Source organism: Panthera onca, chromosome E1, assembly GCF_046562875.1.
Source record: "Panthera onca isolate mPanOnc1 chromosome E1, mPanOnc1 haplotype 2, whole genome shotgun sequence".
NCBI classification, from domain to species: Eukaryota; Metazoa; Chordata; class Mammalia; order Carnivora; family Felidae; genus Panthera; species Panthera onca.
This window is the reverse complement of record NC_138352.1, coordinates 26,332,766-26,360,101: the sequence shown is the minus strand read 5'-3', so window position 1 is coordinate 26,360,101 and position 27,336 is coordinate 26,332,766. Positions and strand designations below refer to the sequence as shown.

At 45.6% G+C, this 27,336-nt stretch overlaps 1 protein-coding gene across 12 annotated transcripts in view; it reads left to right on the top strand.

The window, feature by feature from the left end:
• The window catches only part of SPECC1 (sperm antigen with calponin homology and coiled-coil domains 1), a 283,584-nt gene that overhangs the window by 81,671 nt on the left and 174,577 nt on the right, over positions 1-27,336 (top strand). For all 12 annotated transcript variants that reach the window (XM_078437671.2, XM_078437667.2, XM_078437673.2 and 9 more), the window contains 2 exons: positions 1,269-1,439; positions 11,558-11,693. In XM_078437671.2, the coding sequence (XP_078293797.2) occupies positions 1,293-1,439; positions 11,558-11,693 (283 nt within the window). In that variant the 5' untranslated portion in view covers positions 1,269-1,292. The remainder of the gene's footprint in view (positions 1-1,268; positions 1,440-11,557; positions 11,694-27,336) is intronic.

The window sequence follows — 27,336 nt, the reverse complement described above, 5'->3', positions numbered from 1 at the left end:
AGGCCCTGAACTGTCAGCACGGAGCCCGATGCGGGGCTCGAACTCACCGACTGTGAGATCCTAACACTTAACAGACTGAGCCATCCAGGAGCTCCTGGTTTGTTTCTTTGAAAGGATGCGGCATCACCTGTGGTTTTGGTGTTCTGTGTCACACCCTTGGTCATGAGAATCCGCAGAGGCAGAGTTAGAGCTGAATAAGCCCCTAGAGAGCATTTACTCCTGTCCCATCGTGCTACTGATGGAAGAAACGGGCTCAGGGAGGTCAGGACATGGCGGGCCACACCTCATGCAGGAATGAGAGCCCTGGGCGCTGATCACGAGACTCAGGCTGCTTTCCACAACTTTGTATGTGGGCTTTCCCCTTAGCCCTTTAACTGCATCCTGCCACTTTGCACAATTTTTCTTCCATAAAATGTTTTTGTTAGGGGCGGGTAACTGCGCTACAATGTCAGATGCGACCAATTAAAATATGCTCCATTAATTTTTATTTTATTTTTCTAAAGATTTGTTTTCATGTTTATTTATTTGAGAGAGAGAGAGAGAAAGAGAGAGAGAGAGCAGGGGAGGGGCAGAGAGAGAGGGGGGGACAGGGGATGCAAAATGAACTCTGTGCTGATAGCAGTGGGGGGCTCGAACCCATGAACCGTGAGATTGCGACCTGAGTCGAAGTTGGACGCTTAACTGACCGAGTCACCCAGGCACTCCCATTAGTTTTTAAATGATACCCATTTTTGTCCAAAAAGAAGAAATCGGCTATGCTTCTATGAACTCCAATTTTGAAGTAAATCATTTATATCTATTTGAAAATTAGGTAGGTTGTGTCATTATCAACCCTGAAGCTGCAAACCCTATGGACATAGTAGGTCTTGACCCAAGCTGACCTGTTTTAAGGGGATAGGTATATATATAGTGTGTGGGTATACAGTCTAATCCTGTACTGTGATAATAGTATGTATTATACCATATGCTAATATAGTAATACCCTGACCAACCAGGAGCCGTCATTTTGCTGTAACGTCAGAGCATCAATAATATTGCACGTACGTTTTCAATAGTTTGGTAAAAGCCACTGCGAGGTTGTAAAAAGTAGCCTCATGCAAAGGTGTCGTCTTCAACGCAGAATCCTCATCTTGAAGTCCACTCAGAAGCCCCCGTTCTTTGTGATAACAGAGGGAACGTGGAGATGGAGGGGTGGGGGGAAAGTCTGCGACGCCACTCAGCGTGTTCGAGTTGTGGACGTACGTGTTTTTCTTTTCGGTCTTGTGCAGAAGGACGGCCTCTCTAGGACAAACATGAGGAGCGCGGCCAAGGCCTGGAGTCCAGCCATCAAAGCGGGCAGCCATGGGGCGGACCGTGCGCGGCCCCTCCCTGCAGCCTCTTCCGGCATGAAGAGTTCTAAGTCTTCCACCTCGCTGGCGTTTGAGTCCCGGCTCAGCAAGGTACAGACCGAAGCGCCCGCCTGGCGTAGGGCTGCTGGGCGCCCCCAGGCGGGGGGGCCTGGGCGGGAGGATTGAAGAGGGCAGTAAGCGAGACCCAGGGCCCAGGGTGCAGTTCTGGGGCCTCGTCTCTCTTCTAGCTTCCCTTACCATCTGGAGATGAGAGTCAGAGATGCTATAACCTACCTGCACACATACTCTTGGAAAATCAATATAACATCCTAATGAGAAAAGAAAACTGACAGGTAGTTAGTTTATAATTAAATAATCCGTATTCCCATCTGCGTATGCCTGCGTACGATTGCCGAGGGGCCTGAGGTGCCCCTCAGAGCACCGCAGATGTGGTAGCTGTGACACAGACTGACCCAGGCCCGTCGTGTTGATGACTCACATACCACGAAGGATGTTGAGGGAGTGACGTGATGGTTTTCAAATGGTGAACACTCTTGGTAAAGTTCTGAACCAAAATGCAGTCTTCCCTAGTTATTCTCAGAACCTTTCATGTGTCCATCTTAAAGCTGTGCCAGAAGTACATTTTTTAAAAATGTTTATTTATTTCTGAGAGAGAGAGAGAGAGAGAGACAGAGACAGAGAATCCCAAGCAGGCTCCGCACCGTCAGCACAGAGCCCCGTGTGGGGCTCGAACCCGCGAACTGTGAGATCACGACCTGAGCCGAAATCAAGAGTCGGATGCTCAACTGATTGAGCCACCCAGGCGCCCCAGAAGTACATTGTTTTTACATGTAAAACAAGAGGATGCTTGAGGCTCAGATAATAATAAAAAGGGATGCCACCTTTGGGAATGTCTTTGCAAGATTGTCACATGCAAGATTGTCTGGGTTCCCTGTTCTCTCACCCATTAAATATATAAGTAGCGCCACCAATTGGGGTGATGACTAAAAATGCCCCCAACACATCACATTTCCAGCATGCTCCCTGAGGGTCAGCGCTGTCCCTATTGAGAACAGTTTTTCTAGGTGTTAGCGCCTGTTCTCGTGAATTTTAATACCACAGTTGACGCTTGAATGCGGGTTTGAACTGCACGAGTCCACTCATATGCCGATTTTTTACAGTACGGTACCGTAAATGTCTATTCTCTTGTGATTTCCTTAACATTTTCTCCTCTCTAGCTTACCTTACTATGCGAATACAGTATGTAATACGTATCACATACAAAATGCATGTTAATTGACTGTTTATGTTATCGGTAAGGCTTCTGGTCCATAGTAGGGTATTAGTAAGTTTGGGGGGAGTCAAAAGTTGTATGTGGATTTTTGACTGCATGGGCATTGGGACCCTTAACCCCTGTGCTGTTCAGGGATCAGCTGTATGAGTAGATGACATCCAAGTTTGCGTCTCCATCCAGGTGCCCTCCAGCGGCTTTTGTGACCTCGCCTCTTGGATGTCTGAAAGGCACCTAGAATATAACATGTCCCAGACGGGTTCCTCCCCCTCCCCCTCTCCTGCCCCCAAACCTGCTCCTCACGAATCTTCCCCTTGAACAGCTTCATCCCCTCAGTGGCTCAGGCCAGAGCCCGTGGCCCCATCTTGGGCCCTGCTTCTCTCACGTGCCACAGGCCGTCAGCAAAACGCCATCACTTCCGCCATCAGACTCGATGTCACCTTCAGCCCACTCCCACCGCCGCCCTTGGGACCACCCGGCTCATGCCACCGCCTTCCTTGCACAGCCTTCCTCAGCGGTCTCCGTGCTTTGTCTTTGCACCCTACATTCCGTTCTCAGCAAACGCCAGAGTGGTCCTTCTAACGCATTTGTCGTGTCACCTCTCTGCTGGAAAGTCCCTCGGGGCTCCCCGTGTCACTCAGAATGAAAAGCAAAGTCCTTGATGTAGCCGGTGACGGCCTGGAGATCCCATTCCCTCTCAGACGTCATTGCTGTCCCCTCTGCCCTGCCCCCCGAGCTCCGGCCACAGAGCCTCCCGGTGCCCGGTGACACCGTCCCTCCACGAGCCGGGCGCACTCCTTCTGCCCGGAATATTCCTCCTCCCCACCCCTGTTCCTCTGCCACCTCTCCCTTAAGTCTCTGCTCAAATGTCACCTTATCAGATGTCACCCCTGACCACTCACTGTAAAGTGGCCCCCCATACACCCTCCTCACCCTGCCTCATTTTCCTTTTCCGCTCTTACTACCTGCCTGGCGAGTATCTGTCTCGCAGCGGCTAGAATGTAAGCCCCATGAGGGCGGGGACCGTGTGCTCTTTGGTTTCTTGCACAGCTCTGTCCCTCACGCTTAGAAAAGCACCTGTCCCCTGGTTGGACACTCAGTACTCGTCAAATGCCTAAGTCCACTGGGTCTGCTGGGAGCGGCAGTGTGATGGCGGCCTGGAGTGAGGGTAGCACGGGCTGGGAGCGGGGCAGACCAGGCTGAGTCGGGATCCTGCCTCGAGCCCTTTCTAGCTGTGAGGGCTCAGGCAAGCTAGGTAGCTGTCCTGAGGAGTAACACGTGGAGAGAGTGATCTACACACAGTTTTGTTTATCATTCTGTTGCCCTGGACTTGCTCATTATTTCCGTGGCTTTAATTTTTATTATTCTTGACCTACAGCACATTTGGGACACATTTTTAATGCAGATTTTACATTAATGCATATACTTAAGACCATTAGAGCTCCTGGAATATATCGAGATGTTTTTAAAAGCAGTGTTTAGGGGCACCTGGGTGGCTCAGTCGGTTAAGCGTCCAGCTCGTGATTTTGGCTCAGGTCACGATCTCACGGCTGTTGGGATCAAACCCCGAGTCGGACGACATGCTGACAGTGCGGAGCCTGCTTGGGATCCTCTGTCTCCCTCTATCTCTCTGCCCTCCCCTGCTCGTGCATGTGTGTGTGTGTGTGTGCGCCCTCTCTCAAAATAAACTTAAAAAAAAAAAAAAAAAAAACGGTGTTTAATAACAAGGTCTAAAGCTCAGGAGGGTTTTCTAAGAACAATGAAATGTTGGTTGCTTCTGCCACTGATAGGTATGCTTTTTTGTTTATTTTTTAAAGTTTATGTATTTATCTTGAGAGAGAGAGAGAGAGAGAGAGAGAGGGAGAGCTGGGGAGGGGCGGAGAGAGAGAGGGAGAGAGAGAATCCTCTCGACTCAGGGCTTGAACTCATGAACCATGAGATCATGACCTGAGCCCAGATCAGGAGTCGGCTGCTTAACTGACTGACCCACCCAGGCGCCCCTAAGTGTTTTTGGCAATTTGTCCCACAGGAAAAAATGTCAGGACAAAAGCAAATACCTCTATTGTCACTTCTGATTCTTGGGGTCTCCAGGTCTTACTCTGTAAAGAGAATGGCAGCGTTTGAGGGAAGGGGTAGCAGAAGGGGCTACACCAAGCCTGTGCCTTTTCTAGCCCTTGTCACGTTTCTCTGCCTTGGCCATTCTCTCCTTTCCCCCTCTAGTCGCAGGTAAAAGATTTGTGTCCCTCAGTAGTTTACTTTGAAAATGGCAAGCGCACAGAGAAGGTGAATGACAGTGATCCCCCCCCCCCCCGCCCCATATATCACCACCTGGATGCACAGTTGACGTCTTAACTATATTTGCTTTATAGTCAATGGATACATACAGAATGGACAGATATATTCGAACCGGCACAAATAGGAAAACTGAAACAAATCCACCAAAGTGGAATGAAATGCCCTATTGAAATACTGGCCCCAGTTACAGGAGCAGCATGGGAACGGGATGAGGGCCTGGGAGCCTGGATGGCCCCGGGGGCTGTTACCACAAGTCCTCCTTGTGCCGCTGGAGCCCAGCACAGGAAAGGAAAGCACCTGGGGTGCCCTGACGCAGACAGGCCGCCCCACTCTGGCCGTCTCTAAGGCTGGAGTCTATCAGTCAGGACTCCCTTTATTGCAGATGACAGAACATTGGCTTGAGCGAGCTTCGGCAGAAAAGAAACGGATTGGACGCATCTGAGGTTCCCATGTCAGCAGGGGAACAGAGGTGCAAGACTGGAGCTCAGGGAGGCCGGGACGGGGACTGGAACACCCCAGGACTCTCTGTCTGTCGCTCATGTCCGCGTGCCTCTGTCCGTCTGCTCTGTCTCCTGCTGACGTCTGTTCTCCTTCAGCTTGTATTACGAAGCCTGGCTGCCAGCGTGGCCAAGCCTCCCGCATCTTCTCGAAAGACCTGGCCGCTTACTTCCAGTTACTTGCTTTGCTTACTTCTGATTGATTCGGCAAAGAACAAAATCAAACAAGCAGCAAAAAATTGGGAAAGGTCTCTGCTTAGCTAGGCCTGAGTCGTATACTGACCCTGCCCAATCTCCCGTGGCCAAGAGGGAAGCAGGGTCTTTGGTAGTTTAGGCATGTTCTGCGTGAGGCTTGGGGACCCAGTCATTCTTCCGTAATCATTCTCAGGGACTGCTCTGCACCTGTGCTGCCCAATGAAATAGCCACTAGCCACGTGTGGCAGCTGAGCCCTTGAAATGTCCACCCACAAACCTTGAGATCAGGACGTGGGCCAAAACCAAGAGTTGGACGCTTAACCGACTGAGCCACCCAGGTTCCCCTAAAATGCTTCATTAATATATTTCACGTTGCTTGATAATATTTTGGGTGTGTTGGGTTAAGAAAATATATTTTTAACATTAATTTTACCTTTTGTTTTACTCGTGAACAATTTTTTTTTTCAGTTTATTTATGTTGAGAGAGAGCAAGCACAAGTAGGGGAGGGGCAGAGAGAGGGAGCGAGAATCCCGAGCAGGTTCCGTGCTGTCAGCGTGGAGCCCAACGCTGGGCTTGATCCCAAGAACCATGAGATCGTGACCTGAGCCAAAATCAAGAGCCGGACTCTCAACCGCCCGAGCCACCCAGGCGCCCCTCATTTTACTCTTTTAATGTGGCTGGTGTTATATTTCCATCAACAGTGCTGCACTAAACGTTTGGTTCTCAAGTGTGGTCCCCGGATCAGCATCATCAGCATCCACTGGGAGGGAACTTGCTAGAAATGCAGATTCTCAGGCCTCACTTCAGACTTGGGAACCACACTTGGTGGTGGTGGTGGGCAGATTGGAGGCTGGGGTGGAGGCGGCAGACTGCGTTTTCACAAGACCCCCAAGGATTCTGACGCACGCCCGAGTTTGAGAGCCCCTGCTCCAACCCTAACATGTTTCTTCCTTTGAAGAGGGGATCAGGTGATGTGTGATTTTAGAACTTTGGATTCTACCAGTCCCCGCCTTTGTGGAATTGAGAGGAATTTCTTAGTTACATTAATCTGTGAGCTATTTAAACTTTTTCCCTTTATAAGCTTTCACGTGCAGGTGCTCAGCAGCTCAAATATCAGTGGAAGCATTACTGAAAATACTAAACATATCAAAGAAGCGCATACCTGCCCTAGTGATCTTCTGTAACAAACCCAGAAATCTCAAGCAGCGGCGAAGCCACATTCGGTGACCAGGAAACAAAGCCCCAGATGCAGCCATGAATAGAGAAGGAACAAAAATTACTAAGACAAGTAGCTTTCCGTGTCTGATGTAGCAGCAGCCAAAAAATAGTGACAGAGGAAGAGGTTTGCTTCAGAGGACAAGAAGGACCAGTTTTCAGTCTGTACGGCCCGCCTCCAGGGAGAGCTTCTGCGCAATCGATCTTTCTCAAATGGGATTCTGTGGAGGGCCCAGGGGAAATGAGGTGCTCCCTGTAGAACAGCCTTGCTGCCATCCGAAGTCCGCATGCTGCCTGGTAAGGCCATAGCACGCTGCTGGCCTGTAGCACATCAGCTGTGTCCTTTTGCCTGGAAAGGACAGGATCAGATCTATTTATAACACACAGTGGGACCACGAAGGGGGATGTCTCCCACTGCTTGCTGAGTCCTGTCCTCTGTGGCCTCCACCTGTCATCTCGTTAAGGACGAAGCTCTTGCAAAAAGGTGGACGAGGAGAGTGGGGAGCAAGCTCTACCCCCTGGGCGCCACACCCAGGGCGCGGAGGTGGGTGGAGGCCTTGGGGGGCTTGCAGGAGACAGTTTCACTTCTGGCCCCAGTGGGTGGGCGGGGGGATCGGGGTGGGGGGGAAGAGCCTCCCATTTTGGATTCCCTGTTCTGGTTGGCAGACCGAGCCTTTGCTCTCCTGGCCTTTTGCTGTGGATTTAGATTATTCAACACTTTGCATCCAATTTACTGATCCTAGTACCGTCGGGGGAATCAGATGGAGGAAAACAGAACCAAGTGCACATCATTTGCATTATTGCGTTAGAAACCCCCTTAACAGTAACGATTTCCCTTTTTCATTTGAGGTGTTTGTCTAGGGAATTTTCAACATCTCAAATCAGAATTGATTTTCTTTGGGGACCCAGGGAGGCATCCGGGCATGCTTCTAAGCAGAGCGAATAATAGGTTTTTTTCTATTGAGAAAAAGTTGCTGACATCATGAACTATTGTCATTTAGTGCTAAACACGCATTTCACTGGTGACTTCACAGATAATTTGACAGGCTGGAGAAATGGGGTGCAGGAACCCTTGTTACTCTGAGACAGGAGGTAGAAAAACAATGATGGAGTCCCCGGAAGAAGGGCAATGGAGTGGGGCGCCTGGGTGGCTCCGTCGGTTAAGCGTCCGACTTTAGCTCAGGTCATGATCCTGCAGGCTGTGAGTTCGAGCCCCGCGTCGGGCTCTGTGCTGACAGCTCAGAGTCTAGAGCCTGCTTCGGATTCTGTGTCTCCCTCTCTCTCTGCCTCCCCCCACTAATGCTTTATCTCTGTCTCTCTCCCAAAAATAAATAAATATTAAAAAAAAAAAAAAAAAGAAAGGCAACAACCCAGATGCCATATTTAGTCCTTTTGTTAAACTAGGGGTCTGTGCAATTGGCCAGAAAATATGGTTCTGCTCACTTCTAGTGACTAGAAGTACATGTCAGTCATCCTTTCCATGTTAGCTATTTGTTTTTAAAATGAATAATGTGTTTAAAGACATTGACTAGAACTTCTGGGCTAATCTTAAGACTTTTACCATCTTCCCTCTTTTTAAAAAAATTTTTTTTTAATGTTTATTTTTGAGAGAGAGACAGAGACAGAGACAGAGAGAGAGACAGAGTGCGAGCAGGGGAGGGGCAGAGAGAGAGGGAGACACAGAATCCGAAGCAGGCTCCAGGCGCCGAGCTGTCAGCACAGAGCCCGACGCGGGGCTTGAACTCACGAACCATGAGATCACGACCTGAGTCGAAGTCAGACGCTTAACCGACTGAACTACCCAGGTGCCCCAGCATCTTCCCTCTTGTAGAAAGGCTACGGGGAATTATTATTTCATGAGTAGAGTCTCACTTTGCGATGGTGGAAAAGGTCCGGAGGTGGATGGTGGGTGGTGATGGTTGCTGAACAGGGAGAATGTACATAATGCCACTGACGTGTACACTTTAAATGGCACATTGTGTGTCGTGTATATTTTACCACAATAAAAAAAAAAATCTCTAAAATAACAATGGGGAGAAAAGGAAAAAAGTGGACTAGGATTTGTAAGGGTGGAAGCAAGACTTCACCCCAATTATAACCCGTCCCCTCATTTTCCTTTTGTTTTTTGTTGAAGCCAAACACACTTAGAATAAAGTATGTGGGGGCGCCTGGGTGGCTCAGTCGGTTGAGCGTCCGACCTCGGCTCGGGTCATGATCTCACAGTGTGAGTTTGAGGCCCGTGTCAGGCTTTGTGCTGACGGCTCGGAGCCTGGAAACTGCTTCGGATTCTGTTTCCCCCTCTCTCTCTGCCCCTCCCCCGCTCATGCTCTGCTCTCTCTCTCTCTGTCAAAAATAAAAATAAACATTAAAAAAAATTTTTTTTTAAAAGTGTGAGAACCACACACAAAAATAAATAAATAAATAAACAAATAAATAAATAAAATAAAGTATGTGGAGCGCATTAATCTTAGTCTTAGCCATACAACTCATTGAGTTTTTACATGTGGCCATATCTATATAAACCACCACCAAGTCAAGATATAGAACATTCCGCCCCCCCCCCCAACCCCGGAAGGTTCCTTCCCAGTCAGTAACACCCCCGGAGGGAACCACTATTTTGACTTCTATCACCATCATTTGGTTTTTACCAATTCTTAGCTCTGTAAAAAGTGAAATCAGGAAGGGTATACTCTTGTATGTCTAATTTCTTTCACTTGGCGTCTCTGTGGGATCCATTCATCTATTGGTGTATCAGTAATTCCTTTTTTTTTCTTTTTTTACTGTGTACTTTCTGTTGTCTACTAAGTCATTCTTTAACTCTCTCCTCTTGCTGGTGAACACGTGGATTGTATTTTTGGGGGCTCTCATAAATAAAGCTGCTGTGAACATTCTTTTGATGAGCCCATGTCCTCATTTCTCTCTTGGATATAGATTTAGGAGTGGGATGGCTGAATCATAGCGTGCAGATATTCACCTCTAACAGATACTGCCAGCTTTACAGAGCGGCTTATCGGTACACACTCCCGCAAGCAGAGCATGAGAGTTCCCGTTGCTTCACAACCTCACCAACACTTGGTTTTGTTTTGTTTTGTTTTGTTTTCTTTCAAACCATTCTGGGGTGTGTATTGTTAATACCCTGAAATCTAAACAATGCAAAAATGGAAATTTTTTTTTTAATTGTGCAAATATTTAAACACCTACCCTTCAGCCAGTATTGTTAATACCCTGAAATCTAAACAATGCAAAAATGGAAAATTTTTTTTTTAATTGTGCAAATATTTAAACACCTACCCTTCAGTAAATGACCCCAAAGCCAGTAGAGTGGGATGGAGCTGGCCCTTTGGGCTCTCAAGCCAGGGTGGGTGGCAGGGACTGCCTGCTCCAGGCCTCCATTGATTTGAGGGCTTTCCCATACTGCTCTCTCTAGATGTCAGATATATTCGGGATGGCTCCGGGCATCTGCCTGGCTCCAGTCTTCTAGCACTGTTCCTCTTCAGGAACATTCTTTCGAGAAGACTTATGGTGGTTGAGAAAATTTATTTGCAGTGTCTCTCACTGACCCTGACTGGAATTTACTTGGGCCAGAGCTGTGAGCTCATTTAGGGGCTCCCCCTCTTAGATTTCAGTTCCTTTTAACACGTTTGTTTTCCTGGTTTCGTGACAGGGAAGAAAGCAGAAAAAGGAGTTTCTGATTTCTTTCTGTCTCCATAAGCAGTGTTCTTCTGGCCTCCAGGAAAGTTCCTTTATTCCCTTTGAACACGTCTGTGTGAGATCGTATATGGAGTGCCCGGTATGGAGCACATGTTACATGTTCAGATTGTTTCTATGTCCTCCTTCTACTTCCCCCATATATGTGTATGTGCACATATACATACATATGTATACACGTACATATACACACACACATACGTATACACACAGACATCTCTATAACTGAGATATGTATTTTTAAGCTATTTTTTGTTGTCCTTGAATTTTCTGCGCATTGCCCCATCTTGCCTTTTGTGCATCTCACAGTTCTTTTTTTTATCATCTCCCTCCCCCCCCTTTTTAAAAAATTTTTAAATTTTTAATTTTTTTAATTTTTTTTATTTTTTTTAATTTTAATTTTAATTTTTTAATTGTTTAATTTTTTAATTTTTTAAATTTAATTTTTAAATTTTTTATTGTTTTTTAATTTTTTTTAATTTTTTTTAAATTTAAAAAAAATTTAAGAAAATTTTTTTTTTAATTTTAATTTTTTAAATTTAATTTTAATTTAAAACCCAGGAAGGCAGGGTTTTTTGTTTTTGTTCTTTAGAGAGAGTGAGCAGGGGAGGGACACAGAGAGAGAACAGAGGGTCCAAAGCAGGCTTTACAGCAGAGAGCCCGATGCAGGGCTCGAACTCACAAACTGAGATCATGACCTGAGCCGAAGTCAGGCGCTCAACCGACTGAGCCACCCAGGTGCCCCCAGGAAAGCAGGTTTTTAAAAAAATCATTATTTGAAGTGTGACACGATGGGTCATATTCACCCATCATCTTATACTATTCTTTGAAACAGTAATGGAAGGTCGTACTCTGTCCTGTAAACGATAGACACAGGTTTGTCTAGCTTTGCAAGTTTCCACCTCCCAGTGGGATACTCCTGAAAGTGTCATCACAGCATCTTAACCACAGGGCAGGTGCTATTGCGCTGTGTTTTCTTGGTCTATAGCACTCCCTACTGATGATACATGTTTTCATCCTCTGTCAGCTCAAGAGGGCCAGCAGTGAGGACATGCTCAACAAACCAGGAAGTACAGCCGCTTCTGGGGTAGTTCGACTGAAAAAGACTTCGACAGCTGGAGCCATCTCTGAACTTGCTGAGAGCCGCCTGAGGAGCAACCCAGGTAGGAAGGACCCAGGTCGGAGAGCCCAGGGCAGGAGGGCCCCAGGCAGGAGGGACTCAGAGAGGAGGACCCCAGGCAGGAGGGACTCAGGCAGGAGGGCCCCGGGCTGGAGGGACTCAGAGAGGAGGACCTCAGGCAGGAGGGACTCAGGCAGGAGGGCCCCAGGCAGGAGGGACTCAGAGAGGAGGACCTCAGGCAGGAGAGCCCCAGGCAGGAGGGACTCAAGAGAGGAGGACCCCAGGCAGGAGGGACTCAGGCAGGAGGGCCCCAGGCTGGAGGGCCCCAGGCTGGAGGGACTCAGGCAGGAGGGCCCCAGGCTGGAGGGACTCAGGCAGGAGGGCCCCAGGCTGGAGGGACTCAGGTGAGAGGGATCCAGATAGGAAGGCCCCAGGCAGGAAGAACCCAGGTGGGAAGGACCCATGCAGGAGAGCCTCAGGTGAAAAGGACCAGGTGGGAAGGACCCAGGCAGGAGGGACCTCGGTACAAGGGACCTAAGCAGGCCATTATCTTGGTGTTTTGAAAAACATTCAATGATTCCTGCGTCCCTCCCCTCATCAGAGATGTTTTGCTGGCCCTTACTCTGGGCCAGGAAAGGGTTTAGGCAACAACATCCCTGCCCACGGCGAGTTTACGTCTAGTGAGGAGACTGAGAAGAAACAAAAAGGTAGGAAGGAGTGCTGTGGTTCCCTCTGTCCGTCTCGCTGTCCATCTGTCACCATGTGTGTGTGAAATTCCTCCGAGGCATTTCTGGCAAGCTAGTGTCGGTTCTGGGTTCTTGGTATGAGGTACATATTCGATGAGTGAATGAACGCTGTAGGCCTCTCACGGGCCTGGGTGGACAGCATCCTTCCTGGACCCTGTGCAAGTCTGGGAAAATCCTCCCATAAAGGCTGCTCTGAGTCACTTAGGTGGCAGTGGCCATGGGACCCGGGGAACTTTCTCAGGTTTCCTAGTTTTCTGAGAATCAGAAAAGGGTTTTTTAACCATTATATGTGAGTTCAGAGCTTGGAAAGCATAAAACACCAGGAATGTATTTGATTTTATTTTGGTAAGAAAGCTAAGATTTCCATGGTCCAACTGTTTTAGTGTAGATCTCCCTGTATTGCTAAATTGTCTGAGATGAGATGGGAAAATAGCTGAATTGTGTCATTAGTACTTTATAATGGAGGTTGAATGGTAGTATACTTATGATTTTTTGTGTCTGCATAAAATACCACAACCCAGATTAGCTCTCCAAAGGTGTATTTTAATGTACTCAGTTTTCTAAAAGTTGAATCTATGAAGAGTATATGTGGCTTTTTTTTTTTTTTTTTTGATGTAAGGGCCTCATGTTTCTATACAATGGTTTTACTATTTTAAAGACTACTTTCATACTAAATACACACATTTGGATTTAAAAATACAACAAATGAAAGTACAACTTCTTTCTATCACGCCGGCCTAAACACGAGTTTCAAAAGTTGACAAAGCCCCATTTTAAAAAAAATGACAAAAAGATCTCACTCTGAAATATTGATGTAAAAGTGTGAGATCCAGGGTCACCTGGGTGGCTCAGTCAGTAGTAAGCCAGTAAGTCAGTGACTCTGGATTTCGGCTCAGGTCATGACCTCACGGTTCGTGAGTTCGAGCCCCGCATCGGGCTCCTCGCTGACCGTGTGGGGCGTGCTTGGGATTCTCTCTCTCCCCCTCTCCCTGCCCCTCCCCCCACTCAAAATAAATAAGCTTTAAAAAAATGTGGGATCGGAATATTAGCAAATAGAATTCAAGAAGAAATTAAGAGAATAATAGTATACATCGCAACGAAGTGGATTTATGCCAAGAAAGCCTTAATGTTTGGAAATTTAGTAATATAATCTATTGTACAATATCGGTAGACCAAGGAAGGAGAACCATTGGTCATCTCGGTAGAGGTGGAAGACACATTTGGCAAAATTATCAATCTTTCCGTTTTTATTTTATTTTTTTTAATTTTTTTTTTTTTTAACATTTATTTATTTTTGAGACAGAGAGAGACAGAGCATGAACAGGGGAGGGGCAGAGAGAGAGGGGGACACAGAATCCGAAACAGGCTCCAGGCTCTGAGCCGTCAGCACAGAGCCTGATGCGGGGCTCGAACTCACGGACCGTGAGATCGTGACCTGAGCCGAAGTCGGCCGCTTAACCGACCGAGCCACCCAGGCGCCCCAATCTTTCTGTTTTTAAAAACAAACTTTTGGTTTGCTATAAATGTATGGATACTTGTCTAGTGGTATGACGTATATGTATCTCAAACCAAAGCCAGAACTGTCCTCAATGGTGGAATCCTGGAAGTCTTCCCGTTAAAATCAAGAATGATTCAAGATTGCCCATCACTGGGGGCGTCTGGGTGGCTCAGTTGGTTAAGCGTCCAACTCTTCATTTTGGCTCAGGTCATGGTCTCATGGTTTGTGCGTTTAAACCCCGCGTTGGGCTCTGGGCTGACAGCACGGAGCCTGCTTGCGATTCTGTCTCTCTCTCTCTCTCTGCCCCTCCCCTGCTTGCTCTCTATCTATCTCTCAAAAGTAAATAAAAATAAACAACAGCAACAACAAAAGATTGCCCATCATTATCCCTGTCAACTAAGTTTTTCTGCAAGTATTAACCAGGGCAGTGAGACAGAGGAACAATAGCTACATAAATATTAGAAATGAGGAAACAAAATGATGATTTTATACAGAGGATAACATCATACGCTTAGAAAAATGCCTGGAATTTCCTGAACATTTGGGGCGCCTGGATGGCTCAGTCGGATGAGCGTCCAACTTTGGCTCAGGTCATGATCTTATGGTTCATGAGTTCGAGCCCTGCATCGAGCTCTGTGCTGACAGCTCAGAGCCTGGAGCCTGCTTCGGATTCTGTGTCTCCCTCTCTCTCTGCCACTCCCCCCGCTCATGCTCTGTCTCTCTCTCTCTCTATCAAAAATAAATAAACATTAAAAAAAATTTTTAAAAAAAGAATTTGCTGAACATTTTATCATTAGAAAAAACTTAGAATGCCCCGCAATCTATTAGATACAATAAGAGTTTAGTGTGTGGTTGTAGAATACAAAATATAAGTCACTTTCCTATCAGTGACTGGTTGGAAAAGATAAATAGTATAAGAAATGATCCCATTTATAAAGGAATGTAAAAGGTAAAATATATATAGGAATAAACTTAATACTATAAGAGACCATATATATTTTTTTGGGGGGGGGGTGCAAGTGAGCAAGGGACAGAGAGAGAGAGAGAGAGAGAGGTACGGAGAGAGAGAGAGACAGAGAGAGAGAAAGCAGGGCTCACCCGGGGCTCATGTTTTACCCGAAGTGGGGCTTGAGCTTACCTGATGCAGGGCTCGAACTCACAAACTGCGAGATCATGACCTGAGCCGAAGTCAGATGCTTAATGACTGAGCCACCCAGGTGCCCAAGAGACTGTATTTTAAAAAAAATAATCTTAAAATTCTTTTGAAGGACATAAAAGGAGAAATAAATAAGTAGAAGGATATATATACATGGTTCCTGAATAGGAAGGTTAAATATAATAAATATTTAATAAGTATAATATCTTAAATATAATAACATTGTCTAAATTACTTTATGAATCTCTTTTCACCCCAATGAAGGTATCCACGGAAATTGACTGGGAGTGCAAACACTGGGAAAATGATACTGGGTTTATCTAAAACAGTAGTTCCCAATGGGCGGCCCTCTTGCCCACCACCCTAACCCAAGGAACAATTGGCAATGTCTTCAGACATTTTTGATTTTCATAATTAGGGGTGTGCTGCTGACACCTAGTGGGTGGAGGTCAGGGTGGCTGCTAAACGCATAAGACAGCCCCCAACAATAAAGAATTATCCAGCCCAAAACGTTAATAGTACCTTTGTGGATAGGTCCTGATCTAGAAGACTAAATATTTGTCAATAATCAGAAAATTTCTAAAAAAACAGTAACCAAGGGACTAAGTTTAAGCATCTTGGAACTGGAGAACCAATAGGCAGTTCAATGGATGATGGAGAAAGTCCAGATTGCATTGGACTAGTATATATATAGGATAGTATAGGACAAAGTAGCATCTTATATCAAGACTGGTAATTCATTCGTAAGTAACGACTGATTGATGGGGCGCCTGGGTGGCTCAGTCGGATAAGCGGCCGACTCTTGATGGTGGGTCAGGTCATGATCTCGGTTCGTGAGATTGAGCCCCACATTGGGCTCTGCACTGACAGTGCTAAGCCTGCTTGGGATTCTCTCTCTCCCTCTCTCTCCACCCCTCCCCTGCTTGTGCTCTCTCTCTCTCTCTCAAAATAAATAAATAAACACTTAAAAAATATTTAAAAAATAACGACTGAGTCTTTGGGAAAAAATAAAATAGGATTCTTATCTCATTCCTACCATCAAAATAAATTCCAAGCCGATTAAAGATTTAGACATTAAAAAGTGAAACCATGAACGTACAAAGAGAAAAACATCAGAGTCAATTTGTAGTCTTGACCTTGGAAGGGCCTTTCTAAGTAGGAGCAAACACAGAAGCCATATAAGAAAAGATGAAAAATCACATAAATATAAAAAAACTGCCTCGTAAAAAGAGGAAGCTATTTGCAATACATGTAACAAAGGGCTTATGTCCAAAGAGTTATATAAATCAATAAGAAAAAGAAAAATAGTACAATAGGAAAATGGCTAATACACACGCGCGCACACACACACACACACACACACACACACAAGCCACTAGAAAGATGCTAAGTCTCACATATAGGTAAAGAAATGTAAGTCAGAATAATAAGTAGATATACTATTTCCCCTAATAAATTAGCAAAAATGAAAGTGGTTGATAACTTCTCATGTTCTTAAGGGTGAAGGAAGCTGGCACTCCACATACACTTGATGCACAAAGATGGTTAGGTAATATCTGTCTGCATTTGAAATATGTATAGTCTTTCACCAAGGATTTCTGCTACTCAGCATTTAATATGACTGATTTACTTGAAAAAAGGATGACAATATATATAGACAGTTGTGGCATTCTTATAATAGGAAAATACTGGAAACACCTAAACGTGTATCAGTACAGAGCTGGTTGCATAATGTGAGGGTGATGCTGTGGAATACTATGCAGCTACGAAAACGGACACAGTAGATTTGTACGTAACCAACAGGGGAAGATCAAAGTACATTACTCAGTGGGGAAAAGCCCATGGTGCTTATAGTACAATCTTTAATTTTTTCAAATATACATTAATACTATATTTGAAATCACAACTTTTTTTTCTGGAGGGATATAAAAATGGTTATCTTTGAGGAGTTACCTGAATTGAAAGTGGTGGGGGAAAGAGACTTCAGGTGGGATCTTTCTATACTGTTTGAAAATTTTTAAACCTATCCATACAATGCTTTAAAAATTAAAAACAGAGTAAATACAGGTCAAAACCTAAAGGTTTTGTTTGTTTGTTTTGCCAAATCTTCCACTTCTACTTGCTTTTGTGATGTTTGTTTAACCATTTTGTTGATGAACTATTTGTTTGATCACAGCATGTGCTCCCTTGGTTCAGGATTCCAGAGAAAGACTTGGGTTTCATCCTGGCTCCTCAAGTGGGCTCACTCCCACACCTCCTAGGGCAATAGCCTGTTTAATTGTCAAATTAAGGAAGTACTTGCATATCTGCTACATAGTGATGCTCTCAAGACAGAGATCTTGAAGACTTCCTAAACTGTAATGGGCTAGTGGGTTGCAAGGCACAGTTACGATTCCTAAAGTTGCCATACGAATTCAGTTTGCCACCTTCTTTACTATAACGAAATTATGTCCTTTGAATTAATGGAGTTGCATTCGAAAATGACAGCTTGCCTCTGGAACTTTTATTTTGAAACGCGGGCAGTCCTCAACAATTTTCTAACCAGCTTTTTGGACGGCTGGCGCCTCCGTGCATTGTCGTGTATCCCTAAACTGCCTCGTTCACGGTGAATCAGACCTGTGCATCAGCCGGTGAGCCAGCTGTTAAGCCACACGGTGATGCTTCCCGTCAGCCAGGCTTGTCTGTTGTAGGTACAGGGGTGTTAGGTGGCCATTTGAATATTGGATCACATTTTTTTTCTCTCTCTCTCTTTCTCTCATACACACGAGAAACAGGGAAACAAAAGTGCTGGTACTTTTGTAGTAATAAGTGCAGGTTTTAAAATCTCAATACCATGGCAACAAAGATGGAAGTGATTTAGTTTGTTAGAAACGGCACCCCCATTGGATGTTGGATTTACAAGCCTGCTTGAGATTCTCTCTCTTCCTGTCTCTCTGCCCCTCCCCTACTTGTGAGCTCTCTGTCTCTTAAAATAAGTAAATAAACATTAAAAAAAAAAAACAAAGAAAAAGAATGAAAACAAAGAAAATAAGCAAAATGCTAACAATATGTAGTTGATTTCCTCTTAAAGGAAAGTTGCAACTATAAATTATATATATAGACTCTTAGGGAACAGAGTTCTTTTTATGGCCCTCAAGTCTTAGTTTCTGAACTTTTGGCCTTGGGACAAGTTTTCCATAATGCATGGTATGTGTTATTTCTGTTTTCTTTCAACTGCATTAATTTTATTTTTTTAAGTTTATTTATTTATTTTGAGAGAGAAAGAATAAGTAGGGTGGAGGGGTGGGAGAGAGAGAGAGAGAGAGAGAGAGAGAGAGAATCCCAAGCAGGTTCCACATTATCAGCGCAGAGCCTGATGCAGGGCTTGAACTTAACAAACCGTGAGATCAGGACCTGAGCTGAAATCAAGAGTCGGACGCTTAACCGACTGAGCCACCCAGGCGCCCCTCAACTGTACTAATTTTAACAAGGATCTTAGCATGAAATTATAATATGGTATTATAGTTTTAAACTCACAATAGTTAAACCTGCGACCAGCCTGTATCGCGTGCACCCTGTCCTGGGAATCGATCCGTCGTTAGGGAGAACCACTCAAACCCAGTACCAGCAGAAAATGCTCCGTGCTTTGGTAATAATAATTTCATGGTTGCTCACACTTGCACATGGTGCTAACTCGCCATCTGACCCAGGTCTTGAATGGGAGAGCATGGAGTTTCTGGAAGCCTTTCCTAGAATATTTCAAGAACAACAGTTTCCACACTCCACATCCACTCCTGCTGATTTTCTTTCTAGATCAATATTATTAACCTATCTGCGTTCCAGCCCAGATACGTTCTTCTTCCTTTTGTCCCTAAGGTGCCCTTTGTATATATCTCATCTTACCCTGTCGGGGTAGATTTAGACAACACGATGGTCCCTCGTGCGTAGGCACTTGCCCTCCCTGCTTTCGCCATTGGCTGCTCATCTCAGGGTCCCACAAAAGGTGGGGAGAGCCCCCACAAAGCTACAAAGGAATCCAGCCACTAGATGGCAACCTTGTCAAGACACTGCCGTGCCCTTCTGCTATGAGCCCGGTGCCGAGGCACGGTTTCATTACCAGACTTGAGAAGCAATCCTCCTTTCACTTATTCGCTAATTCAACAGATATTTTTGAGTGCCTCCTATGTGCCCCGCACAGCTCTAAGCAAAAAGAACCATCGGTGAAGAGGAAAGAGATGCCTGCGTTCATGAGTGCGACGTGGAAGAGGTGATGACATCCGCCAGGTAGAAAGGGGTGACCCACAGTGAGAGGCCACTGTGGCTGCAGCTGCGTGAGCGAGGACAGCAGTGGGAGGCGAGGGCAGAAAGGCCAAGGAACAGAAGAGTGACATGATCTGACTTCATTCCTTTTTTTTTTTATTTTTAAAAATTTTTATTTTTGAGAGAGTACACATGCAAGTGCGTTGAGGGTGGGGGAACAGAGAGAGAGAGAGAGAGAGAGAGAGAATCCCAAGCCCGGCTCCGGGCTCGAACTCACGAACAGTGAGATCGTGACCTGAGCCGAAACCAAGAGTCGGATGCTCAACCGACTGAGCCACGCAGGTGTCCCCTGACTTCATTCTGAAAGGAGTCCTTGGCTGCTTGTTGAGAGGGGACGAATGGAGTGGGGAGGCCAGACCAGAGGCTGGGAAAGAGGTGGCCTGGGCAGGGTTGTGGCCGTGGAGCTGGGAGCAGTAGCCAGGTTCTGGGTATAGTTTGAAGGGTAGAGTCAATGGCTTTAAACGCCCCTGATGGGTTCTTTTGAACTGTGGTAAAAGACGCATGACATAACAATTATCTTCAGAAGCATTTCTAAGGGTACAGTTCAGCGGCATTAAGCACGTTCACAGTGGCCTGCAGCCATCCCCCCCTCCCCCGTCCACCCACAGAGCACTTTTCCTCCCCCACAACTGAAACTCTGTCCCCGCTCAACACTAGCTCCCCACTCCTTCCTCCCCCGCCCCCAGCGCCTGGCAACCAGCATTCTACTTTCTGCCTCTGTGAATTGCCAGTTCTAGAGACTCCATACAAGTGGAGTCGGGCAGTCCTTATCCTTTCGCGCCTGGCCTATCTCATTTAGCATAACGTCCTCAAGGTTGAGCCGTGCTGGAACAAGTGCCAGAATTCCCTTCTTTTTTTTTTCTTTAAGGCTGAATTCCATGACGCTGTATGCACACGCCACATTTCGTTTGTCCATTCATCCATCAGTGGATGTTGGTGTCGTTCACACCTCTTGGATCCGGTGAATAATGTCACCATGAACGTGGGTGTGCAAGTAGCCGTCCCCGTCCCTGCTCCTGACCCTTTGGGTTTTATGCCTCAGAGTGACATTGCTGATTCTCCCGGTGGGTGTGGGGTAGATGGAGGGTCGGCTTTCTGCTCACGGTATCTGTGGAGCTAGTGAGAGGAGATCTGATGGGCACCCCAGGGATGAGCTTGAACACCAGTCCCTTCTGGAGACAGCGCTTGGCCAGTAGGGTGGCCGGGGTGGGGGGGGGGGGATTTCCTGTAGCCACACAGGTGAACGTTATAAAAACTGGCACCGGGGCGCCTGGGTGGCGCAGTCGGTTAAGCGTCCGACTTCAGCCAGGTCACGATCTCGCGGTCCGTGAGTTCGAGCCCCGCGTCAGGCTCTGGGCTGATGGCTCGGAGCCTGGAGCCTGTTTCCGATTCTGTGTCTCCCTCTCTCTCTGCCCCTCCCCCGTTCATGCTCTGTCTCTCTCTGTCCCAAAAATAAATAAAAAAACGTTGAAAAAAAAATTTAAAAAAAAATAAATAAAAAAAAACCAAACTGGCACCACACAAAAGTGTTCATTTAGGTGATTCTATACATAGCACATGTGGGATTTAAGAGGATGTCCTTATTTTATTTATTTATTTATTTATTTATTTATTTTTTGTTAAAAAAAATTTTTTTTTAACGTTTATTTATTTTTGAGACAGAGGGAGACAGAGCATGAACGGGGGAGGGTCAGAGAGAGGGAGACACAGAATCGGAAACAGGCTCCAGGCTCTGAGCGGTCAGCACAGAGCCCGACGCGGGGCTCGAACTCACGGACCGTGAGATCATGACCTGAGCCGAAGTCGGACGCTCAACCGACCGAGCCACCCAGGCGCCCCAGGATGTCCTTATTTTAAACTGGTATCAGGGTTTTCTAAAAGTTAAGTTAAGTTGAATGTTCGGTGCCAGCTGCACCTTGGCCAGACTCTGTGTTAAGGAAGCAGGCTCACTTCCAAAAAGGCACCCGTGTCCTTGCCTACACAAGCGTCTGCCCGTTCCCCAGTTACATGTGTCAGACCAGTGTACCTTGGGCTGCAACCTAAGATGCTTGTCCTCTTTGACCTCTCTAACCTAGAAGGTAGATGTTCTTTAAAAAAATTTTTTTAATCATTTATTTATTTTTGAGAGACAGAGACAGAGCACGAGCAGGAGAGGGGCAGAGAGAGAGAGGGAGACAGAGACAGAGACAGAATCTGAAGCAGGCTCCAGGCTCTGAGCTATGAACACAGAGCTTGATGCGGGACCCGAACCCACAAACAGTGAGATCATGACCTGAGCCGAAGTCGGACGCTTAACTGACTGGACCACCCAGGCGCCCCTAGACGTTCTTTAAAAAAAAAAAAAAAAAAAAAAAAGTTTTTTTATATTTGAAAGAGAGAGAGCACGAGAATGAGCAGGGGAGTGGCAGACAGGGAGAAAGACAGAATTCCAAGCAGGGTGGAAACCTACAAGGTGCTCGAACCCATGAACTGTGGGATTGTGACCTGAGCCAAAATCAAGAGTCAGTCGCTTAACCAACTGAGCAGGCTCAGGTGGGGTTTGGCAGTGTTCCCAAAGTCAAACCCAGTCTGACTCCCGAATTCTTTCCTCCGCCACCTTGTTGCTTCTGCTGGGGTGGGGAGTCTTGTTTTTTCCCCCATCATCTTCATCCAGTGTAGAATTACTGCCAATAGGTCACATTCTTTGCACACTGTGTGCTAACCATTGTTCTATGTGCTTGATACATATCATCTCCTTTAGGCTTTACAATACCCTAGGACATAGGATCAGTACTGTCCTTGCCTTTTTTTTTTTTTGAAGTAGGCTCCACGTCCAGGGTGGCGCCCAACGGGGGGCTTGAACTCACAACCCTGAGATCATGACCTGAGCGGAGATCAAGAGTCGGATGCTCAACCGACAGAGCCACCCAGGTGCCCCACTGTCCTTGCCATTTTGTAGATCAGGGAGATTAAGCAGCCTGTGCAATTCCATGCTTAGTAAATATTGGGGCTGGGACTTGCTGAAACGTGGGCACAGGTTGGCTTGCTGGCCTTCCTTCCCTTCCTCCTCCTCCTCCTCCGTGCCCTCCTCCTCTCTCTGTTGAATTTATGTCTAGGTTTTATACTTTCATGACTCTGTGCATGGGAATCCTTAGTCATTCTTTTAAAAAAAAATTTTTTTTTAACGTTTATTTATTTTTGAGACAGAGAGAGACAGAGCATGAATGGGGGAGGGTCAGAGAGAGAGAGGGAGACACAGAATATGAAACAGGCTCCGGGCTCTGAGCTGTCAGCACAGAGCCCGACGCGGGGCTCCAACCCACGGACCGCGAGATCATGACCTGAGCCGAAGTCGGCCGCCTAACCGACTGAGCCACCCAGGCGCCCCAGTCATTCTTTTTTAAGTAAGCTCTGGGCCCCATGTGGGGCTTGACTCACAACCCCAAGATCAAGAGTCGCATGCTCTACTGACTGAGGTGGTCAGGCGTCCCCCTTAGTCATTTTTAAAAATATGGAAAGCTTCGTGAATTTGTGTGTCATCTTCCATGGTAACCTCTGTGTCATTCCAGTTTTAGAATGTGCGCTGCCCAAGGGAGCATGCACTGTGTTCTTCAAGTAGGTATCTTCTTGATCTTTGATTTGTAATGCCCTCCCTCTCTTACTGCTGCTAGTGTGAATGGTTTCCAGTTGATTTGCAAGTGCTTTCCAAGTAGACAATTCTATCAGCTGCAGATAACAATGCTTGTGGTCTCCTATTCCAGTAGTTGTGCCTTTGTTGTTGTTGTTAAGTGTTTCATTTCAATTCCCGTGTAGTTAACATACGGTGTTGTTAGTTTCCGGTGTACAATATAGTGATTCAGCAATTCTGTACATTACTCAGTACTCATCATGCTAAGTGTGCTCTTAACCCCCGTTACCTGTCACCTACTTCACCCGTCCCCCCCCCCACCTCCCCTCTATAGGGGAGTTTGTTCTCTATAGTTTGTTCTCTATAGTTAAGAGTCTGTTTCTCTGTTTCCCTCTCTCTCTCTCTCTCTCCTTTTTTTTCTCCCTTTGTTTGTTTCATTTCTTAGATCCCACACATGAGTGAAATTGTCTCGCGTTTGCCTTTCTGACTGACTTATTTTACTTAGCAGGATACCGTGTAGCTCCATCCATGTCGCTGCAAATGGCAAGATTTCCTTCTTTTTTATGGCTGAATAATATTCCATTTTATATGTATAAAACACATCTTTTTTTAAATTTTTTTTTATTTTTATTTATTTATTTTTTCAATATATGAAATTTAATGTCAGATTGGTTTCCATACAACACCCAGTGCTCATCCCAAAAGGTGCCCTCCTCAATACCCATCACCCACCCTCCCCTCCCACCCACCCCCCATCAACCCTCAGTTTGTTCTCAGTTTTTGTTTTTTAAATTTTTTTTAACGTTTATTTATTTTTGAGACAGAGAGAGACAGAGCATGAATAGGGGAGGGGCAGAGAGAGAGGGAGACACAGAATCTGAAACAGGCTCCAGGCTCTGAGCTGTCAGCACAGAGCCCGACGCGGGGCTCGAACTCACGGACCGTGAGATGATGACCTGAGCCGAAGTCGGACGCTTAACCGACCAAGCCACCCAGGCGCCCCTGTTCTCAGTTTTTAAGAGTCTCTTATGCTTTGGCTCTCTCCCACTCTAATCTCTTTTTTTTTTTTTTTTTTTTTCCTTCCCCTCCTCCATGGGTTTCTGTTAAGTTTCTCAGGATCCACATAAGAGTGAAAACATATGGTATCTGTCTTTCTCTGTGTGGCTTATTTCACTTAGCATCACACTCTCCAGTTCCATCCACGTTGCTACAAAGGGCCATATTTCTTTCTTTCTCATTGCCACGTAGTACTCCATTGAAAACACATCTTCTTTATCCACTCCTCTATTGATGGACATTTGGGCTGCTTCCATAATTTGCCTATGAAAAATAATGCTGCTATAAACATGGGGGTGCACGTATCCCTTTGAATTGTGTTTTTCTGTTGTTTGGGTTAATACCCAGGAGTGGGATTGCTGAGTTGTAGGGCAGTTCTATTTTTAACTTTTTGAGGAACCCTCCCCCCTCCCCCCCGCCGCCGCCATGCTGTTTTCCACAGTGGCTGCACCAGTTTGCATTCCCACCAACAGTGCACGAGGGTTCCTGTTTCTTCGCATCCTCGCCAGCTCTTGTTGGTTTTTTGTGTTTTGGTTTTAGCCACTCTGACAGGTGTGAGGTGATCTCTCGTTGTAGTTTTGATTTGCGTTTCCCTGATGGTGAGTGATGGTCCGGTAGTGATGTCTTTTATTTCTGATTTCTGCTGTATTGTGTGGGCGACCCAAGTTCTGTTAAATGCTAGTGATGTCCTTGGTGTCATTTTACTATGAGTGCTTTTAGTGTCTTGCCATCAAATAGGATGCAGAAAGATTGCTTGAGATACTGTTTGTACGATCGATTCTCTCCTTCCTACTTTGCTCAGAATTGGGTTTTTTGTTTTGTTTTGTTTTGTTTGGTGTGTGTGTGTGTGTGTGTGTGTGTGTGTGTGTGTGTGTGTGTGTGTTTTGGCTGGACAGGGAGGAGCTATAAACCCAGTAACCTACAGGCCATGTATCTCAGTTGTTAATAGGATTGGTGATGGGTTTATTTAATGTCCTCCTTTCTGCTATTACTTTGATTATTGCTTTTCTTGTTAACCTGGAGTCTTCTTCAGGAAATCCACATATGTGTATGTTTGGTCTTCTGGGTATATCTTCCACATCATATATTTTGTTTCATTCTTTTGATTACTTTTGATTTCTTCAAGTGTACCTCCGAGGACACTTTGCTTTGCATTTCTTTACTTCTGCTATTGTGTTCTTAATCTTTAGCCTAATTTCCATGATCTCAAATTGTTTCTTCTTCATGACTTCCTGCTCTAGCTTCATAGCTAGAAAAGCTCCATGAATTTCACTGAGGATGCAAATTTGAGATTTTCTAAAATTTCCTGTTTCTTCCAATAACTTTGTTTCCTAGGTGCATGTTTACCTGGATTTCTCAGGTGGTTCCCCTTTTATGAACTTCCAAAACCATCCATATACATCTAGTGATTTTTCTAGGATCATCCTTGACAGAGGGAAGTCTGTGCTGTTCCAGAATTGGAAACGAAGAGGGGTTCCAGTATAGAGGATACCATTGAGGTGTTAGGTCGTGTATTTTATGCTCAGTTGAAGGAAGAAGGAAAAACGTTTTGTGTTGACCAGGGTGAGAGTGGGGAGGGCACTAAAGCTTGAAGTTAGCTTTGCCTTTTGTTTTTTGTTTTTTGTTCTGGTGTTGTTTTGGTGTTTGGTGTTGCCGAAAGGTGGCGCTATCTTCTCGCTCGCACGATTGCTCTTGCCATTTAGCTGGTCACGGCTTTGTTGTTGTTGTTAGCTGGCCACGGTTATTTCCGCCTGCACAGCTTTCCGAGAGAAGTTCAGTCGAGGAGAAAGGAGCACGGGAGTACGTTCTGAAGGCCCTCGCTGCCAAGGTTCCACCTGGTGCATCCACTCACCCTTCTTTATCACCAGTATTTTGGAATGCACCCTTTAATACCCTGAAATGAAATTCACTGGTAGTACAACCTACCTATATACGTTACTGGGGGAAAAAAGCCAACATCATGCCCTACCTATAATGTAGAGGAGAAATAAGAGGAAAAGAACTTCTAACAAAATCACACGTTGTTGTTGTTTCGATCTGTAAATGCTGGAGGCTAAGTGCATGTAAACGGGACTGAGTCCAGGGCTCAAATACCCAGGCACTGTTGACACGCTGACTCTCTAATGCTGACAACTCAGGGTCAACTTCTGAACAACACCAAGGGCTGTCTTCCCTTGATTTGCTGGTTAGTGGTATTTCTAGAAAATTCAGTGTACAGTACCATTGAGTTTCTAAGTAAAATAGAGATAGCTTCTGGGCTCAGATAATTATAAACACTTTTTTCACCTCCATGAATGCTGGTCTGTCCCAAGAAAGGAGAGTGGGCTGGAGGAGGCAGGCACACCCCTGACATTTGCAAGCCCCCGGGGGCAAGAATACAAATTCATCCCCACTCTTTATTCCCGATTTTCTGATCAGTAATTAAATATGCTAGCAAGGAATATGAAGTTTCAGGGATTTCAGATGACCCATTAGAGTGTGGATTTGATGAAAATAATTTTCTTACTCATTTTCATTGTTTTTATCAGGAATGGTCAAATTTCGTGTGGCACGTTTTATTCTTTTTTTTTTTTTCTTTTCTCTTCTCAGCTTTTTTTCCCCTGTGTTCCATGTTAGTACATTCTAATTTTTTATTACTTCAGGATTTATAATCATCCTCAAAGATTAAAATCAAAGTAATGGTATTCAAAGTGTATAGTTTTTATTAAATTTTCATCAAAATGTAAATTAAAGTCAATATAAAGGTTGAACACGTATTTCACATTTTTACATTTTTTGTAATGTTTCTGTACTTTTGAGAGAGAGGCAGAGCATGGGTGGGGGGAGGGGCAGAGAGAGAGGGAGACACAGAATCTGATACAGGCTCCAGGCTCTGCGCTGTCAGCACAGAGCCCGACTTGGGGCTCAAACTCGGGAATGGGGAGATCATGACCTGAGCCGAAGTCGGACACTTAACTGACTGAGTCACCCAGGCGCCCCTGTATTTCATGTTTTTAAAATAAACTTTTAATTTTGCAATAATCATAGACTCACGTGCAGTTGTAAGAAATAATAGAGAAAGATTTCCTGGTACCCTTTACCCACTTTCTTCCAATGGTAACATCTTGCAAAACAATAGTAAAATATCTCAACCAGGACACTGTCATCGGGGCAGCCTGGTTATGTTTTCATCACTGCCAGGATCCCCCCTACCTGCCTGTGACCCCTTTGTAGCCACTCACTTCCCTCAGTCCCCACTCCTTCTTAACCCCGGCCACCGCTGAAATCTGTTCCATTTCTACAATTGTGTTATCTCAAGAATATGATATAAATGGAATCATACAG